We start from the raw sequence: 19,821 nt of genomic DNA on the forward strand, positions 1-19,821 counted from the left end.
TTGGTAGAAATGCAGAAATCTGGGCCTCACCCCAGACCTACTGAACCCAAATTTGCATTTTCATAAAATCCTAGCATCATTCATGTGCACATTAAAGTCTGAGAAGCACTGATCTAGACCTGCACTGCATTTCCCTGCAGAATCACGGTGGAGCTTTTCTGAAACTCTAGAGCTCTGGCCCAACTCAGATTCAATGCATCAGAATTTCCCAAAGTCAGGTCACAGTTTGTTTTCCAAATGCATCTCAGAAGATTCCATTGAACATCCAGGACTGAGAACCAATGAACTCGAAAGTCCAGAAATAGACCCATGAGCATGAAAATAATTAGTAGACGGCAATAATGGAATTCCAAATCAGTGTGTGTGGGGAGAGGTATTAAAAACTACATATACATATCTATGTATGGAATGCTTAAAAAGTAATCTGAAAAACACACTCTGAACTGTTATTGCATTGGGGATGGAACAATGAAGGGGGGCTTCTATTTTTTATTCAATATATTTCTTAATGCTTGAAATTTTTATGTCACATTTTATTTTTAAAATGAGAAATTCCCAGACCATGCATCCCTCCCAAAATATGAAGAAAGTATCCAGATGCAAATTCAAAAAATCCAAAATATTGTAGGAAAAAGATTTTCATTGCCAAGAAAGGAAAACACATAGGGACCATTTGGTTTATGTATTATTATTGTAATTTATACTAAAATACAATTGGAGTTAGATGGTTTTGATATACAGCATACAAACCTTCCACTATTGTGAACTTTCCCAAGTTCCTGTAGCCCTAACAAAAGTGTAAAATGGCACTTTGTTATGGCATAAAATATAAATTAACAATATAAATTATTATGGAGCAGACACAAAATTACTGTATATAAGAATAATTATGAATTAAATGGATTTGCTGAGTTCTGCTTTTTCTTTTGGACTTTAGGCATTAGGATTTCTGTCTTCTTATGGAATAGGAATGGAATATGATCAAGCCAAGGTAAGGCCATTCTATATATTTTTTCAGGAACAAAAAAGGTTTCTTAAAAGGGCATTAAATAGGGAGTCCACCCTTTAAGTAAAAGTGTTCACTCTTTCTAACAATGATCATGGTGATGAACACACAATTATGTGATGATATTGTAAGCGATTGAGTGTACACCATGTATGGACTGTATGTGTGTGAAGATTTCTCAAAAAAAAAATATATATATAATGTTCAGTTTAGTGTGGTGGTTAAAAGCACCAGTGTAATAGTCAGAGAAACTCAGTGTTCTAATATTACAAGTTTCTTAATGTTTCCATATTTCAGGTTCTTTATTAAGGTAGATAATATCTATTTCATAGGGATTTTGTGATAATTAAATGAAATACCATATACAATACCCTTATCACCACCTCCAAATATCGATAAGTCCCCAGTACATGACATAAAAGAAGAGAGTGAAATTTGGAATTTATTTTGGAGTGATTTCACTGCTGGGCTAGGAATAAATAAGCAAGGATTTGTTTGAGCTCCAAAGTCAGATAACCAATATAATTACTTTTTTAAATTTTAGGCACTGATATATTACACCTTTGGAAGTGCTGGAGGAAGCATGATGTCCCAGATGATTTTGGTTTGTAAATGAAATATTTAGGGCCCAACTAGGTATCTACTAATACAGCATTGTCATCACATTAAGAATATATATGCCTGTGTTTCAGGGGTACAGATATTTGTCAGGAATCAATGTTCTACAGAATTGTGAAGTTGCTTTAAGTCATTACAAGAAAGTGGCGGATTATAGTGAGTAATCCATAATATTTATTTTAAGATAAACAGAATTGCTAGATAATTAAAAAGATAAATCAATAACAGTTGCCATAAATATATGAAAATATTAAAAGACAATGCTTTTAACATGTCATAAAACAATTCTTTGAAGAAAATGTAGCTTCTGATTCCTTCATAGTTACTTTTTAAAAGGTTTGACATTATTGTACTCAACTTTTATTTTTGTTCATTCATATCCCCAAGTAATTCTGCTTTACTTATTCTTGTGATGGTCTTTCTTTAAATTGAGAATTCAAATGTAGCACCCATCAATATTGAGCATTTTCTCTAATTTTAACATTGAGTATATGAGATGACTCTTTAAAAATTCCTAAAGAAATGAATGTAAAGCATGAACATTGGAGAGCTCTGCCACTACACTTGAGAACAATTCATGCAATTATTATTCTATTATTCTATGTTTTGTCTACTGAAAATAGAGGAAGAGGCTGATATGTGTTCTTAGAATCATTTTCAAGGTTGTTGATAACTTTTCATCTTGCAACATCATTGAGCCAGATTATATAATAGAGTTTTATAAAAGTCTACCAAGAGGTGAAGAAAGCAAAGCCCATTTGGTTAATTTCTGTACTCAGAATGACATCTAAACACACAGTGTTGGTACTATTAAGATCAGAGAAAAGAAAGAGGAAAACATCTATTTTTAAATTTTGAGATGTATATGATAAGATCATTCCATATGCTTAAGGAAATTGCCATTACTACGTATGTATTTTAAACTGCATACTTTGCTAGGTATACTCAAGCATATTTGTCTTTACATGGATTTTCAGACCATCCACAGGAAGTGATTAAGGAGCAGTTATTACTCTTATTTTGTAGTTTCAGTCCCAGGAAGAGGTCAACAGGAGAGGGGGTCAGTCTCCTGCTCCTAAAATCTATTTTCCTTGAGCCAGCTTGGTCAAGATCTTCAGTAAGGCCTGAGATATGCTGATACAGTATTTGTGTGGGTTGAGAAAAAAAACACAACAAACTTGTTTTCTTGCACTTTCTCAGATACAAACAGAAGTCATTCATTTTCAATTGTCAAAGGATCTTCCCTTTCTATTATTGTGTCAGATTTCTGTACAATTTAAAGGAGAATGGGTCTAAGAGTATCTCTTCTAAGTTAACTGTTATCTCTTGCAATCATGTATTTTCTGGCTATTCTTTTGCTTGTTTCTATTCACAGTTGCTGACAAACTGGAAAAAAGTGAAGGTATCCCAGTGGAAAAAGTGAGATTAACCGAGAGACCTGAAAATCTGAGTTCTAACAGTGAGATTTTGGATTGGGACATATACCAATACTATAAATTTTTGGCAGAAAGAGGAGATGTTCAGATACAAGTAATATATACAGATGAGCTTGAATTTTTAGTACATGCACATTACAAGGGTCTTTGTTCTTTCCGAGTCCTAGAGGGATCAACAATATCCCATCTGGGTGGGAAAGGGAAGAGACACCCCCTCCTCTTTGCCCTATTGCTCCTCTTTGTGCTCTGCCACTTGCAATTCCTGTGGCCTATGGAAGAGTTGCCACAATAATGATTTTTTTTTTTTTTGCATTTAAGTATTCCTAAAAAATTAATTTTTCAAGAACCTAGAATTCAATTCTAGAAAAAGCACCATCCATTGCTGGTTTTGATAGAAATGAACTCCCTACAAGGATCCAGAAGTGTTCTGTTTTGGGGAATGGGGTAGCATTTATGTGACTTTGAGAGCCTAAAGTTAAGACTCCTTGGTTTGTGTGCCCAGGCAGTGCTGCACACCAGCAGGCTGGCTCCTGCCACCGAGGAAGCCAAATGTCTGGCAGCAACTAATTACCCAATAAAAGGTATAGGTTGAAATGTTTTCTTGCTTCTTTAAAGACATGCCAACCGCACCAAACTGAGTAAACGTACCAGAGTAAAATCATCCAGTTAATATGTTTTCCATTATTTAAATCAATATGACTGCTAAAGCCATTTTCAAAAATCATTGTTCCTAGGTATCTCTCGGACAATTACATCTAATTGGGAGGAAAGGTTTAGATCAGGATTACTACGTAAGTCAACCTCAAGATTCAGTCCAATGAGGTGGGGAGGACAGTGATGAGGGAGTTTGGGGCGGGGGGAGTGGGAGTGAAGAGGGAGAGGTGGATGAGTTGCTGGGAAAGACCTATTTCCTTGGTCAGATATACTTGCCAGCTTTTGAGCAAGAATAAAATTCACTTTTCCTACCTCCCTCCAGGTGCAAAGAGATAGGAGCTTTGGATGGAGCACTCATGGGGTGGGGTGAAGTGAGGGGATTCCCCCACCTGGTAGCCTTGGACACTCTCTGTCCCCAAAGGACAGCTGTGGAAAGTCCACCCCGAGCTTCCTGCTTAGAGGCCTAAGGAGAAGCCACATCCTCATTTTGCTAGATCAGAGGATAGTCTGCTTTTGATATAATTAGAAATATTATTAAATATCTTTCTAAACTTGCAAAGTTCATTTCAATCATTTTCTTTAACCTTCTCTTATCCCAGTGAGGTTAGAAAATTAATTAACCATTTAAATTTATAACAGAGTAAAAAACAAAGAAATTTGGCCTACAAAGGCTCTTCTTAATGAGATGCTGGCTAACAGAATGAGGTCTTGCCTAGATTCTGATTGAGAATCAATGCCCTGGATCCTCACAGATTTGGGGAAGTAACTGAGATCCCTTTTAAAAGATGATTTTGCAGCCCTTGGCATTTGATGGGGACCAGGTGCCTATTGTCTCAAAGGAGCACGTACTCTATTGGGACACAGCCCCAAAGGCTAAGTGATAGAAATAACTACTTTGCAAGGCCATTCCATAAAAGAGTAATCTGTTGTTACTTTCCATTTCACTTTATATTTGTTGTTCTATGCATTTTTGTTTTGGCACTCTGGTTTGTGTTTTATGTGAGCTACAGTAAACATAAGGTAAATGCCAAAATTAATTTCATAAAATACGTAAATGAGGTACAATTTAAGTAAGCATGTGCATCCTGAGAGAGCGAACTGCAAGTCTTCAGATTTTTTTTTTTTATCCTAATCACAACCAAGGTTTTAGCTTCTTAGATAGGAAGTTTTGGATTCACAATATTACTTCAGTGTCAGAATTCGGCCTTCAGTGATTTTCACATGTTAAACGTGGAATGCATAACTAGAAAGAATTACCCATGTTCCATAAACATGAAATTGGATTGGGTGTGAAGGCAATGAAATCTTAGCTATAGGAAAGACATACCAATGTTGGTACAGTATGATATAAATCCTGCAAAACTAAGTTCTTCCACCAGCACCAGCCCCTGTGAACACCAGAGGGAAGTGGTAGCTGCTGCCAGATGGGATGAGATACGAACCCAGAGCTGGCATTGAAGGCTTTCGGTGATGTTAACAGTAAAGGCCAGACTCTCCTGTGGGCTTCTGTTTCCTCTTAAGTGAATGAAGGCTTGATTCACCAACCTTCCTGGGCTCCCATTTCCTCAACTCAGTTAGGAGGCAGGAATGGGGAAAGGGAGCAGGCACTACGTTCCAGGCACTGATGCAGAATTTGAACTCAGGCCTTCAGCTTTCAAAGCCTGTGCTCTATTAAGCCTTACTTCCTTTTGACCTGGGCAAAAAAATATAGCCTCTGAAATCTGTTTCCTCATTTATAAAGCTTGAAGAAGAAATGACATGATATCTCAAGTTCCTTCAGCTCTAACTTTCTAACAATGGGTGGGGCTCATGTTCCCACCCAGAGATCCCAAGAAGGCCTGGTTGAACCAGAACCATCCCTGTGGTTTAGGCATAGTTTGGGGCAGACACAAGCTGATCCTTCCTGCTTGCTTCAACCTAATAAAACTGGACTTGCATGGAGGTTCCAGTTAAGATCTTAAATTACAAGACTGTTTGGCTTATGTATCAGTTAGTGCAAGCTGCATAACAAACTGCTCTGAAATTAAGTGGCTTAAAACAACCGCCATTTATTTAATTCATGATATTTGCAGGTCAGTAATTTTGACTGGGCTCAACTGAGCAATTTCTCTTGTGTGGTCTACGTCAGTTAATCTTGGCCTGGCTAGCTCATATATACATGGTTAGCTGGAGTGTTGGCTGGGGTCAACTAGTTTTGGAAGCCCTCATCTGAGAAAGCGAGGATGTCTGGGACCTCTCTGCACATGGTCCCCTTCTCTAGCATACTGGCCCAAGCTTTTCACAAGGCAATCCTTGGGTTCTAACAACACAAGAGCAGACATCTTATGAAGCCTAGGCTCAGAATTCACAAATCACATCTGCCACATTCTTCTGGCCACAGAAAGTCATAAGATCAGCCAGGATTCAAGGGGTGGGAAAATAGACTACTCTTAATGGGTGAAGATGCAAAGCAATGTGGTCATTTTTGCAATTTAGCACAGTTTAGTTGCATGGAATCAAGTTGGAGTTGCAGGGTAGATACAAAGGTGAGAGGGAAGATAAAGGAATACATCTGATTTCTAAAAGGCTGTTCTCATAGCTCTCCCTATGGCTGGCTTCTCATCTTTTGAGTCTCACATCCTCAGGGAAGACTTTCTTGATCAACTCTATCCTTAATCACTTACCCCATCACTCCCTGAATTATACTGATCTTCACCTGTTTACTGTCTGTCTCCCCACAAGGAAATATAAGTTCTTTTCATTCCTGCTCACTGTTGGATATTCTATACTCAGCAGAGTGCTTGGCACATATGAGGTACTCGGTGAATATCTACTGAATGAATGAATGATGGCATCCTAATCATTGTACGTTGCTCCTCAGCCTGAGAACCATCATTTGAGTCATTATAAGCAAAAGGTTCTTGGTAAATGTAAATGATGCCTTGGGTTACTGTCCAACAAGTAGAATATCAAAATACCTGGAAATAACTGGCTTGTCTTTTTATCCCTGTTTGGTTGAGTTAATTGCTCTCATGAGTTGTCACCACAGACATTTTCACCTTTCCTCACCAGCTGCCTCCCTACACACCAAAACCAAATCCTTAATTTTTGAAAAGTATCATATAGGCGAATCTTGATTACATTATCTTGAATTTTCTATACATAAATTTATTATCATTTGCATTTCTAAATAAATACAAGCACAGAACGAATTGGCTTAGGAAAGTGAGGTGTGTGGGTGTATATCATTAAAGTGGATAAGGCATAATTAAATTAAAGCTGGCAGATGAATAATATCAAATATGTTAAGGACAACTACTCTGTCCACCTTGCCACCCAGTAAGAAGAAAAGAACTTTTTCAAGTCATCAGTCTTACAGAGCCTGGGCTAAAAGAGGTGTTCATAAAAGTTTTTAGAACAATGCATTTTGGGGGCATTTCATCCTATGGGAAATGTTACAAAGTAATTAAACTAGGGATTTTTTTTAGAACCAATGAAAAACCTGCTCATTACAAAAAAATAAAAAGAGAGAGATGTGGGTTCATATAATAAAACAGCATAATGCCAGCAATACTATCTTTCATCCTATATAAGACATTATCAATTGTAAGTCACACTGTTGTCTTCTGTTCTACTGAAAAAGAAAAAAAAAATTGCTATGAGAAGCCATTGATATTAAGAAGTGTCCTGATTAAAACAGGGAGAGGGAATGTACATCTTAGAACCAATGAAATGTGATGGCAGGTGCTCTGTAAACATTTGAAGGATGGATGTGTGGGTGGGTGGGTGAGTGGATGGGTGTTTGGGTGGATATTTTATTTTAACTCTTCGAGAGCCAGAATTCAGACGGGCTAATATTCCTCAAAGCAGTTTGCATGGTACTGTCACACAGTCAGTATTTGACAAGTGTTTATACAGCTGAAGCAATTGCATGAGGGGCAGGTAAATTTTAAAAGAAAGAGAAGAGAACTGAAATGACATAGGAGTGAAAGGATGTGTGAGGGGGATTAGAGAGCACCTCAATTCCTTTGGTCTTTATGGGATCACTATATTAAAGGTTGGGAAAAATCCAGGAGTCTTTTTTTTTTTGCTTCCAGGGAATAGTTTATTTTCTTATAAAAGTTCAAATCTAGGTTTCCAAGAGTATAATTGTTTTCCAGGACTCTATTGCATGATATTTAGAGGCAAATTCTGAAACCAAACTTTGAAAACAATTTCATAGAATTGTAACTGTAGAATGACAGAGCTGGAAAGGACCTTAAAAATTAAAATCCAACTCTCTGTTTTAGAGATATACAAAGTTATCCTTTCTTTCACTCATTTGCTCATTAATTTATTCATACATCCATTTACTCCAGAGATGTTTCTTGAATACCTAACATATGGCAGACACTGTGCTAAGTACAGAGGATTAAACACTGGGAGAGATAGAAAAATAAGCACACAATTAAATAATGGATGCGTGCTATGACAGGAACAGGGCAAGAAGGAAACCTGTATGAGGAAACTGAGGTCTCAGAGACAGTGATTTGCACCAATTACACTGTCAGCTAGGGGCACATTTAACTTCTTAAAACATACCTTTATATTTTATATTAATTTTCTCAAACTGGGCAAATCATACATTACTATGATTTTCTATCCAATTTACACTTGGATTATTCCAGATGTTGTAGGCAGACAACATTTGCTTCAAGAATATCACATGCTCATACATCCCCAATGACTTCCTTTTAAAACCAAGTATAATAAAATACTCTTAACCTGGTAGTCAAGACTGTTTATAATATGGCCCCATATTATTCTCACAAGTCTTTGAATGCAAAAGACACCATACTAACATTACTATCATTCTGTAATTCTGTTGGATAGTCTTGTTCCAACTGTACTAAAATAATTACTATTGCCTAGACACCCTTGGAGCTTTCCCATCTCCATTCCCTTGCTCATGCTTCCTCCAGCCTCCAACACCTTCCACACTGGTGGACACTCCCCATTTTTCATGAGACCCTTGTCATTTCGAAGCAGAGCGTGTTAGTACATGGGCACTGGACTTGGGCTGCTTGCAGGACTCCACTATCATCTGTGTGATACTGAGCATCACTAAATAGACTCAGATATTATTAACATCTTCCTTGCAGTGCTGCTTCTGCTCTCCTAGGCCCTTCTAGTTCTTGTTGCTGTTCCTTTAAGCCACATTATCGCCCACTGTCTTGTTTTCATATATTCATCTTAGCAACACTGCTGAGGAAGGAGCTGTAGGGACCATATTTATTCATCGATGAACCATCTATAGTATCTGTTATACTAACCTATACAGTGGGGTTCAATCATGTTTTTGAAAGAATAACTGGAAAAAGTAGGAAATGGGTAGATGAAAGGATGTCTGATGTGATAAGGGCCAGTGCTGGTGACATTTTGTATTTACATCCCAAGGCAACGTGACTTTAGCAGCAAGGATGTGGTTCTGAAATATGTTGGCAATATATCTAGGGCAAATTTCCCTATAAAAGAACTACTCACCTTTCTTCTTTAAACCTCTCCTGTCTAGGAAGGAACAGATCCTTTCATATCAACCTAGACAAGGCTCTTTAAAGAGCGAGGAGTTGTGTTCTAATAAAATATTTTGGAGGGTGTCTTCATGCCTCATTCCTGAGGCTGATTTCTTGTATCACTCTTTGTGGTCTCTGTAGAGACCTTCTGAAAGCTCAGGAGGAGGCCTGAGGACTGGGGCACCAAGAGACAAGGTCGGCCTGGGACAAGGTCAGCCCTTATGTGCTCCAGATCTGGCACTGCTTTTAATGCTATGACCGGGAGGGAATCAGATGCTCTGCCAGCCTCCTTCAATTTGCTTTGGAAGAAATTGACCTGAAGTTCCCCTCCGCCAGCAGTCAGGTGTATCTGTCCTCACTCAGTCTGCCTGATAAATGTACAGGATGCTGAATATCCGATCCTGCTTACTTCACAAACCGCCTTATAAAATATAAGCACATAGTGTCCACATAGTAATGTACTTTTTCAGAAAAGGGGACAACTTAACTTTACAGCTGGGACTGGCTCCCCCCACAGAGCCATGTGCCCATTGTGCTATCCAAATGTGAGATATAAACCCTCCCTTTCTAAACTTTATGTATATCCATGGAATTCCCAATACACAGGTTTATGGCTGAAGTGGCACTTGGCATTGTGCTTTAAACAAAGTGGACATTTCATAGATAGTTTTTGAATGCACACTGGATGAAATAAAGTTTGGTTCAAAGAGCCATTTTGGTGGATACATTTGTAACTGTCAAATAATCCTATTCCTTTTCTCCCCAGAAAGCATTATACTACTTCTTAAAGGCGGCAAAGGCAGGGAGTGCAAATGCCATGGCACTCATAGGAAAGGTACATGCATCATCTTGATTGTTTTATTATGACCTTAAAAACTTAAGAAATGTGTGGTACCAGCTAATGGAACATGGTGTAAAGTGTCTGGGTTGCAGGCGTCTTTCAAGAGGCGGCTGAGGTGGGGGTAGGGGGTTTGGGCATTCAGCTGTAGGAATGAGGTGGTATTTATAAAGTCACAGTTTGGTTAGAAGCCACCTTAAATCAGTAGCCTTTATCAGGGACACCAAAAGTAGCCTTGAAAACACCTCTCGGGCTCCAGAGACACCCCCAATAGTGTGTAACAGGAGATCTGGGTAACTGGCCAGCTGCGCATCGGAGACTCCCCTAGGACAGGGCTTGGCTTGGTCACCTGCCCCCTTCCTTCCACTGCTGGAAGTAGAACAACTCTCGGCTAACCCAAGCACATCCCTGTGCCACCCCTGATGGGAGGTGTCCAAGCTCCTGAGCAGCCTTTGTGGTGGGTCCCTCAAGAGAGACACATTCTCCTCCCTTCTTCAGAGACCCTGCACTCCCCAGAGTGCTGTCCTTGATTCTCTGAAGCCAATTTACATTAGTAACCATGGTAACAAGTGCCCTGCTTCCAAGGGACAAGTGCTACCTACAGTAAATGTAGATACAAGGAAACATGAAGAAAAAAAAACACAAATATGGTCCATCTCTATGCCCTTGGACAAATCACTTTGAATTTGAGTATTTTCCTCAGTTTTTCACAGACTTCTTTAATTTCCACCCCCAGATGTACTTAGAAGGGAACGCTGCAGCACCACAAAATAATGCTACTGCCTTCAAGTACTTTTCCATGGCAGCCAGTAAGGTATGTGATGAGCCCCTGACTGTGACCACATAAAAACACTAGGCTTTTATTACATGCCAACTGGGGCAGCAGAGATTACCCCAAGGCCCCATTCCCACCTAATGGGCCTGGGTGAGTTTTGTGTTATGGAGAAGTAGAGTATTGTCGGCAATCAAACATGGGGTTGGGGTGGGGGGAGACACTTCTTGTCTTTTTTGGTAAATGGAAGTGGCAGTGATTTCCATTGCCCTGGCAGAAGCCAGCAGGAAACCAGACAGAAGCTCCACTTTCCCTTTCCCTGTGCAGAAGAATGAGACCCTCTAGTTTAGATCATGGGAAATAAAAGAAATGAGGAGATAGAAATGGGAAGATCAATAAATAAGCACAGTAAATGTGGGGCAAAGACAACTCAAGAAATGTCTAATTTTCTCCAGTTGAATCTGACCCAAAGGCTTAGGCAAAAGGCTCTCAGGGCAGCAACAGGGTAAGCTGGTTGGAAACATCTACTCTGGGCTGAATGTCAGTCCTGCAATTTACTAGCTGTGTGACTGCGGGCAAGTTACTTAACCTCTCTGTACCTAATTTCCCCATCTTTAAAATGGGAGTATAAGAACATTTGCCTCATATTGTTGTCAGGATTAAATGGGTTAATATATATGTGTCTCACCTTGTAAAACAATGGCTGGAACCCAGTAGGTGTTAATGCAAATGTCAGTTCTTATTTTCTGCAGAATGAAGCAGGTTAAGTAGCTTCAATTTCAAAACCCATCAAGGTAGAAGGTCTGGATCCAGGAGGGAATATAGAAATGGTGTGACATGGTTCCCACCATCCAATGCTCTGCCTTGTGGTTCTTAGTCTCGGAGAGGTTGCTATGCATCCGATAAAACCTAGCAGACAGCTCTGAACCCCCTTTAATGCCTAAATCTTGTAACAACACCCATCAACTAATGCTGGTGAACCAACTTGCTTAAACTTTCTCTCCCTGCATAGCAGGAAGTATTTTGTTGTCTTCCAATTTCACACTGAAACACTGGTGGTAAAGATATGCTCAAATGCGGGCATCTTTTCAACTCGCTCTCAGTTTTTAAAAGCCCACACGCTGCTTTAGGAGCCTATTTATAAATGACAAGCGGCCCTCGTGGCTGCCGCTGTTGTGTAAATTACGGAGAATACTAGTGCTGGCTCCTCTCCCTTGTAATTTATCTGAAATTGTCGCTCAGCAAGAGGGTTATCTACAGAGAGCACAGACTGAAAAAAAGAGGGGGGCAACGTAGCAGAGAAAGCTCTCTTATAATTTGTCAACTAACACATTTGTCAGCCCAAAGGAATAAAGCGTGTTGTTGGGGCTGTTCATTAATTCCCCTCCCAGGCTCTTCTGAGCTGTGGCATCAACTGTGCCCCAGGCAGTTCGTTGCCCAGCCTGAGCCCCCTGCCCCCTGTGGCATCTGAAATTATATTGACCATAAATCTTATGAAAGTGCCCCACGTGGACACGTCGCATATTCCTTCCCTGTGGCCCCAATTTGTTAGGTTTCTCACTCAGGATCACTGTGGAAGTTCTTCCACCTCTGGCACACCCATACTCTTCTTTCACTACAGCTTCCCCCCTCCACCACTGCCTTTTAATTTCTTTCTAAGCATGTCAGTACCAGGACACAAAGCTACACATTTTACCACCTCTTTTTTTTTAAACATGGGCAGGTACCGGGAACCGAACCTGGGTCTACGGCATGGCAGGCAAGAATTCTGCCACTAAGCCACCGTTGCTCCACCCTTTACCATCTCTTCTGTTCTGTTATCTTAGAAACAAAGACAGTTATTCTTTGTGCTGTGGAACGTATGTTGGACCATAGTCTTCCGGTCCTCTCTCACCTCTGGACACATCGGCCGTCTCCACCGCCATACGTCTGTCACACCCTCCCTTCCCAGCACCCCCATTCCGAAGCTCGCCCGTGGCTCTGCGCACAGCCCATGCCTCACTCCCTCCACAAAGACTCACCCCCTTGCCCCACCTGTTCACAGGGATCTTCTCTCCCTGCCGAACCGAACCCCCGAACCCGCGCTGTGCCTACTCTCTGTACTGCCTTCTTCCTGCGCCATCTCCCCTGGGGTCTGAAGAGCTGTCAGGTGCGTGAGAATCTGCTCCCCAAATTCAAGTCAGTTAACCCAAGCAAGAGCATCGGGCCCTAAAGCAGAGGTCAGACGCTGGGGGTTCTGCTACACATATGTTTCGGTGTGGCCTGAAAAGTGCTTTAAAATCAGGGAACTTCACATGCAAATGTGGACTTCCAGCTTTTCTTTCTAAACGGTGAGTCATCAATAGTTCTTTACACGAGTTCTTCTGGGGCTTGACTTGGATTTTTTCACCTGTTTTAGGGCAATGCAATCGGTCTCCATGGGCTTGGCCTTCTTTATTTTCATGGAAAAGGAGTTCCCGTGGTAAGTCAAACAATTTCATTACCTTTTCAACGTGTTTCTAGCAACTGGAGGGGGAAATTCATGGTCATTCATCAACTTGAAGACATTAGTTTCTATTACCTGGTTTGTCAAATTATTTTCTCTCATAATAGGAAATAAAATAATCCAGTGGAATAGTTGCCAAACGGACATGGAAAAACAAGCTGCGACAAGAACAGCAACCTTAATAATATCTTAGAATTATAGATTCTGAGTAACCTTAGACATCATCTAACCCCTGAGGGTTTTATTGATAGAGAAATTTATCTTCCTTATTTAACCTGTCTTTTGAGTGACCTTCCCCTGAAATCTAACAAAACCTACTGTCCTTGGAGGGAAAGACGTAATTTACAGTGAAACTCAGATAATTGTTCCCTAATAGAATCTAATATAATAATGAAATGAATTGCATAATGCTTCTGATACCTTTAAAAAGTTTTCATTAGAGGAGTTGTGAGTTTATAGAATAATTATGCATAAAATACAGGATTCCCATAAGACACCCCAACACCAACTCTTGCTGTGGTGTGAAAAATTTGTTACAATTGATGATAACACTTTTTTGGTAATTCTATTTTTTTACAGTAGTTTGGCATTGTTATAATTGATGAAAGATTATTAAAGCAGTACTAAAAATATTGTCCACAGATTATGTAGGGTATTTTTTCCCCATATTCCTGACCTATTTTTTTCATGCATGTCCTTCTTATTATTCATCTACCCATACACTGAATAAAGGGAGTGTCAGTCACACGGTTTTTACAATCACATAGTCACATGATAAAAGCTATATAGTTTTACAATCATTATCTGATTCCCTTTTAATTCACCTAAATTACATAGGGCATTGTCTCCACTCTGCAAAGAAAAATGTGGAAGGCACTTGTTACCATGGAGTTATACATATATCTTTGAGTAATAGAGTATAATTATCTTGCAGAATTATGCTGAAGCACTTAAATACTTTCAGAAAGCTGCAGAGAAAGGATGGCCCAACGCACAGTTTCAGTTAGGCTTCATGTACTACTGTAAGTGTTATGAATATGCTGCTTTACTTAGAATGACAAATGCATTATTAAGACCGCTCCTTTTATGACAAAAGATTGGCATGAGTGGTTTAGTTAGAACATGGAGGCACTGATTTGAAAGCAGAATCTGAAAAAGACTGAAAGGAAGGAGGCTAGTTGGGAGAGGGGACTGGGAGATGTAGCACTGAAAAGGTGAAGTTTGAGGTGCCTTCATGTTATTCAAATGCACCTACCTAGAGGCAGGTATGAAACTCCAAAGAAAGGTCATTCTTAGGCAGAAGTATTTGGGAGGCATCAACATGTAGGTGTTAGTTCAAAGTATGAGAGCAGCCGATGTTGCAAAGGGAAAGGAGAGTGTAAGAGAAGGAGCAGTGGGCAGAAGTCCAGGGGACATCAGTGCTGTATTGAAGGGATGGCTGGAGGAGGATCAGTCACCAATAAGACTGAAAAAGCATAGTCAGAAGAATAAGGAAAAAGGTGATTTTTAAGGAAGCCAAGAAGGTAGAACTTTCAAGAAAGAGTAAATTAATGAGAGCCCATGTGAAATGCATTGAGAAGCCTGGTTAGAAAAAAAAAAAGTAAAAAAAGATCCAGTGTCCATGGGCCTTAGCATTATGGAGGATGTCAGTGAGGTCCTTGGACTGGGGTGGAAGCCAGATGGCCATGAGTTGAAATGTGAATGGAAGGTGAGCGCACCGATGAGTAAAAAAAATATTCTTGCAAGAAGTGTTCTTTAAGTGGAAGGAAAGAGATAGAATGGAAGCTCGAGGGGGACCAGGAACCAAGAGAGAGTTGTTTTTAAGATGGCATGAAACTTAAGTATAATTTTTGGCAGGGAAAAAAAGCCAACCAATGGTGGTTGGTTATCAAATCATAGGAGAGACAGGATAATTGATGAAATGAGTTCTGGTGAAAGTTGGGTGGCAACAGGATCTAGTTAGGCCTAGGTAGATAGAGGCCCTTCCTAACCTTGATAGGGAGAAGGAATTTCTTATGCTGAAAGATCGGAGGTAGAGAAGAAAGGATGATGTCAATGTGGATATAGGGAAGAGGGGACACAAGGGAGGAAAGACAGTGGGGGTCTTCGCAGTGATCCAGAAGGCACGAAGTTGTCCTCTGAGAGCAAGGGTAGTTGGAGCAGGTGGTCTGGGAGCATGATGAAGCTCTGGAAGCATCTCGAAGGGAACTGAGAGAGGGAATGACCAAAACAAGCACCAGGAGATCTGAGCATTCCTGAGTATCCCTTTCTCAGCCTCCCTGTCATTGGTAGAGCCAGAGCAGCAGCAGATGGCATCATTAAGAAGGCCAAGTCTGACCAGGAGGTCAGCTGGCATTTTCTAGAACAGCTCAGTAAGAGAGCTTGTTTTGTACTGTCCTGGAAAGATGGGGCCTGCCTAAGGTATCTTTGTTATTCTAGATCATTCCAAATCCCAGGGCTATGCTGTTCTTCAAGCCTCTAGAATAATAATAATAGCTAAAATATTTATTAAGTCTTTACATGTGTTACTTATTTAGTCCCCTCAACATGTCTGTGGATTATGACACAGTTTATAGATGAGCAAACTGAGCCAAGATCACATGCCTGCCAGCAACATAGACAGTTTGTGGAGCTGAGGTTCAAACCGAAGCAATCTGTCTCCAGAGCCTCTGATCAAAATTGCTGCATGGCATGGCCTCTGAAGACCAGGAAATGTTAAAGCTGGAAGAGAATTGAGTGGGAAAGCCTTCAGTTGGCAAATGATGTGGGTAGATGTGCCTAACACTCAAAAGAACTAATGGGAGGGCCAGTACAAAAATCTCAGCTGCTGGGCCAATTGCTCTGCCTGAACCCCGAATACTTCTCCTGGCCCCAAGAATGAATTTGGCCTGACCTGGGCCTCCTGGAGCCGGGTTTTGCCTGCTTCAAACTCCATAGTTACTGCTGGGAGGAGCTACTGGTCTCCTGTCATAGAAGGATGACAAAGAGGGAGAAGCACATCATGGCAGGGCTTCTGGTCCTTAGAGACCACTACTTGGGCTTCTCCATTAGTCTCAGTTATGCTTTATGGAGGAGATATCTTCATAAAATTAAACAGTTCTTCGTCCTCAATTTCCCAAGCGGGCCAAGAACTTCAACTTCTGTTTTCTTATTGATAACCAAACTCAACTCCCCACCCACTCCCCCACCCCTAGAAAAAAGAGCAACTTGGCTTTTGCTTGGCTTTCAGTTGGCTTTTTCTCATCCTATTAAATATAGCAGGCGTCACTATGACCATTATCCCCATAGGTTATAGTGTAAAAAAGTAAAATAAATAAGGGGTGGCTCAAAATAATTTTAATTTTCAGCTGGCTCTGGAGTATGGAAGGATTATAAACTTGCCTTCAAATATTTTTACTTGGCATCTCAGAGCGGGCAGCCCCTTGCAATTTATTATCTGGCCAAGATGTACGCAACAGGAACAGGCGTGCTAAGATCGTGCCGAACTGCCGTGGAGGTAAATAGTGGGCTCTTATAAAGTCCTTTCATTCATCACATAGAGGAGGGGATCATGTCTGTAAATCGCTGGTGCCTTTTATTTTGTAGGTATTATCTCTCTTCTTCTGGCTGACGATGTGAACACTGACATTTGCCAGAGAGGAAAAACAGTGACCTTAACTCAGATTTGGGGAAGGGAGGCAGAGAAATGCTCCCTCCTCTCCTGTACTTGGCTTTTCATAAACTTCAGAGCTCACCCCTGAATTCAGTTCAAGGAGCTCTGTTCAGACTTCCATCAAATTACCAGGGCAATTTGGCACTTGTAGTAGAGTCGGGAGTTGGTCCTTGGGAAATGAAAGGCTTGATTTAACCTAGGAAATGTAGCCCACTTCTTCCCAGAAAGCAGGGTCCTTAGGTTTTTTGATGGTTTGGCTTACAATTGAGAGAGTGGGTTCTTTTAGCCTGTGCCAGTGATGTACTTTTCAAAAGGATGCTTTTAGGTCCTGAATGCCCTTCATTGATTTATTAAACACTTCCACCACACCAATATAAATACCTGCATGTTGCAATCTGGCCCACTCTGAAACTCATTTCAAAAGCTGCCAGCTAATAATCTATCTTTAGATTTGTTCCTTTGCCAACTTCCTAATGAATTATGTATGGCTAACCTCTTTCAGTTACATAAGGGCTATTCAGCCAGGTTGACGTTTGTCCCCAAGAGCTCTGCACTCCTCCTTCACAGCTATGTCACCTGCCCTTCAGGCACTGTCATCCTTTCCTTCTCTCCTTCACACATAAGCCGCGGCCTTGTAACTTGCCCTCGCAGAGCGCAGTGCCCAGAAAGGCCCTTTGTTTTCAACAGAAGTCTATACACTCTTGTCCTGCCAAAGAGCCCCCTAGCCAGGGTGGGGTGGGGGGTTTCCCATGCCCCATTTATTGGGGCATTTATTACCCAAAGTTAAAGTAAGCCTGGGGAAGTTTCAACTCAAGACAAAAAAGTGCATACACTTGTCATCTTTGTGCCTATGAAAGGTATTAACTCTCCGGTCTAAATAATTTGCAAATGCCATGCTTTAGCCTTAAAATCTCTGCCTGATCAGCCAGCAGTAGCTGAAGAATGAGTTCATTTTTCACTTGCCTGGGATGAAGTATACTGTCTAACCAGTCTGCCTGATTTCTCCTCCCATACACAGCTTTATAAAGGTGTCTGTGAACTAGGCCACTGGGCTGAGAAGTTCCTGACAGCCTACTTTGCCTATAAGGATGGTGATATAGATTCTTCTCTTGTTCAGTATGCACTCCTTGCAGAAATGGGGTATGAAGTAGCTCAAAGCAATTCAGCATTCATTTTGGAATCTAGTAAGATAAGTTAAAATTTTCTGCAATTTCCCAATAATATATATGCATATATCACTTTACTACAGGGACAATTTAAGCCTTACTAATGGCATATCTCCTTTTTTAGAAAAAGCTAAAATTCTTGAGAAAGAGAAGATGTATCCAATGGCACTTCTCCTATGGAATCGAGCTGCCATTCAAGGTATAGGATCTACATAAAAATAAGAACATACTTGGTCTCTGTCCATTATCAGTCAACTGACTTGCTTCAGCTGTGTTCTTGGGCATGTAGGCAGAAAGGTTCAGAATATTAAGCAGGTGGCAATTCAAACTGTGGTAATGTTAGAGTCAGGGCTAGGTTAGCCTAGAGGTCATTTCCAGTAATTTATTTTGCTCATTATTTTGAAGACCCCTGACATAGCAGACCATAGGAATTTTTCCGTGACTCTGTCTCCTCTCTGACACTAAGAACAGTTGTTTAAAACGTGACAATTTTATTCAAGAAACCAGTTTTCCTGTCTAACTACAGTCATTCACTTGCTGAATTCTTTATTGAACTAATCAGAAACATGACTTACATCTCAATGAGCTTATATGCTAAATTACTTTGTGCATCTAAGACTCATATGATTTCTGTTTTAAAATATCACATTGGATGATTAGCACAAAATTCCCATCTTTACTATAACCGTTAGCATGTTAGAATCAGGAAAAAAAAAATACACAGGGATAATTGGCAACAGCCTCTTGCCTTTCCTGGAGTTCCCATGCCCCATTTATTGAAATTATATGTGATGAGGAACATGAGGTAGCATTGGTGGGAAAAGCTTTGGCAGGTAACATTTGCATCGCTGTGCTCCTTCCCATTCTTTCCCTAAAATTGTATTGTTAAAAGCAGAGAGATACTGCAAACCTGTCACTATTGGCATTTGGATATTTAAGGAACTCTCTAGCAGCAAGAGAGCAATTTTACTTCCAATTAGGTCTCTTAAAACCATCTCATGCTAAGGCCAAATCATCCCTTTTCACAAGCGGTCAATAGGGTTAAGAAATGATTCTCGGCTGACTGCAATATGAGGCAGAGGAAAAAGTCACAGTGGTGCCTCCTCAGATCCGGCTGAGCTGGTAAAGCAGCAGCAGGTCATCAATGTGATTTTTAGAAGAAATTCCACCTCCAATTTCCCAAAGAGTCTATATTTTCTAAAATGCAATAAAGACTTTGCTTGGACTGGGGAAACAACACAAACCTCTCTCCCCACCACAGCAAATCAGCTCAATTGCAACAAGCACAGATTTATTCTAAGCCAGGAAATTGTGTAGCAATTGCAGGAGGGAAAAAGAGACATTGAAAACAAGACGACATTAATATTTAACAGGATTCCCCTACATAAAAGTCAGGCCTCTAAAAATAATTATGTGTCATGAGAAAAGTCAGGCTTAAGTGTCCCTGAAGATATGGCTGCTGAGCGGCTCACTTGGGGTTAGGAAACATAATGATGAAGCTTTCCAACTAGTCACTGTTCATGCTTCTTTTAGCAGTTGCTGTGTGTGAGAAGGGTTCTGGGCCTACAGTACACAGTCCCCACACTGTAGTTATGAAGGTGAGGTGGACATCCTCCCACTGTCAAGTAGTGCCTGGAGAGCCTGGTAGGATTACTGCCTGCCC

At 40.5% G+C, this 19,821-nt stretch overlaps 1 protein-coding gene across 6 annotated transcripts in view; it reads left to right on the forward strand.

The window, feature by feature from the left end:
• The window catches only part of SEL1L2 (SEL1L2 adaptor subunit of SYVN1 ubiquitin ligase), a 112,309-nt gene that overhangs the window by 81,207 nt on the left and 11,281 nt on the right, over positions 1-19,821 (forward strand). For 4 of the 6 annotated variants that reach the window (XM_077115125.1, XM_077115137.1, XM_077115118.1 and 1 more), the window contains 12 exons: positions 938-991; positions 1,551-1,610; positions 1,699-1,780; positions 3,000-3,154; positions 3,795-3,851; positions 10,012-10,080; positions 10,820-10,897; positions 13,254-13,316; positions 14,275-14,362; positions 16,688-16,836; positions 18,011-18,176; positions 18,283-18,357. In XM_077115125.1, coding sequence (XP_076971240.1) covers positions 938-991; positions 1,551-1,610; positions 1,699-1,780; positions 3,000-3,154; positions 3,795-3,851; positions 10,012-10,080; positions 10,820-10,897; positions 13,254-13,316; positions 14,275-14,362; positions 16,688-16,836; positions 18,011-18,176; positions 18,283-18,357 — 1,096 coding nt within the window. The remainder of the gene's footprint in view (positions 1-937; positions 992-1,550; positions 1,611-1,698; positions 1,781-2,999; positions 3,155-3,794; positions 3,852-10,011; positions 10,081-10,819; positions 10,898-13,253; positions 13,317-14,274; positions 14,363-16,687; positions 16,837-18,010; positions 18,177-18,282; positions 18,358-19,821) is intronic. The other 2 variants (XM_077115127.1, XM_077115133.1) reach the window with 2 other exon arrangements.

Source organism: Tamandua tetradactyla, chromosome 1, assembly GCF_023851605.1.
Source record: "Tamandua tetradactyla isolate mTamTet1 chromosome 1, mTamTet1.pri, whole genome shotgun sequence".
Classification (NCBI taxonomy): Eukaryota; Metazoa; Chordata; class Mammalia; order Pilosa; family Myrmecophagidae; genus Tamandua; species Tamandua tetradactyla.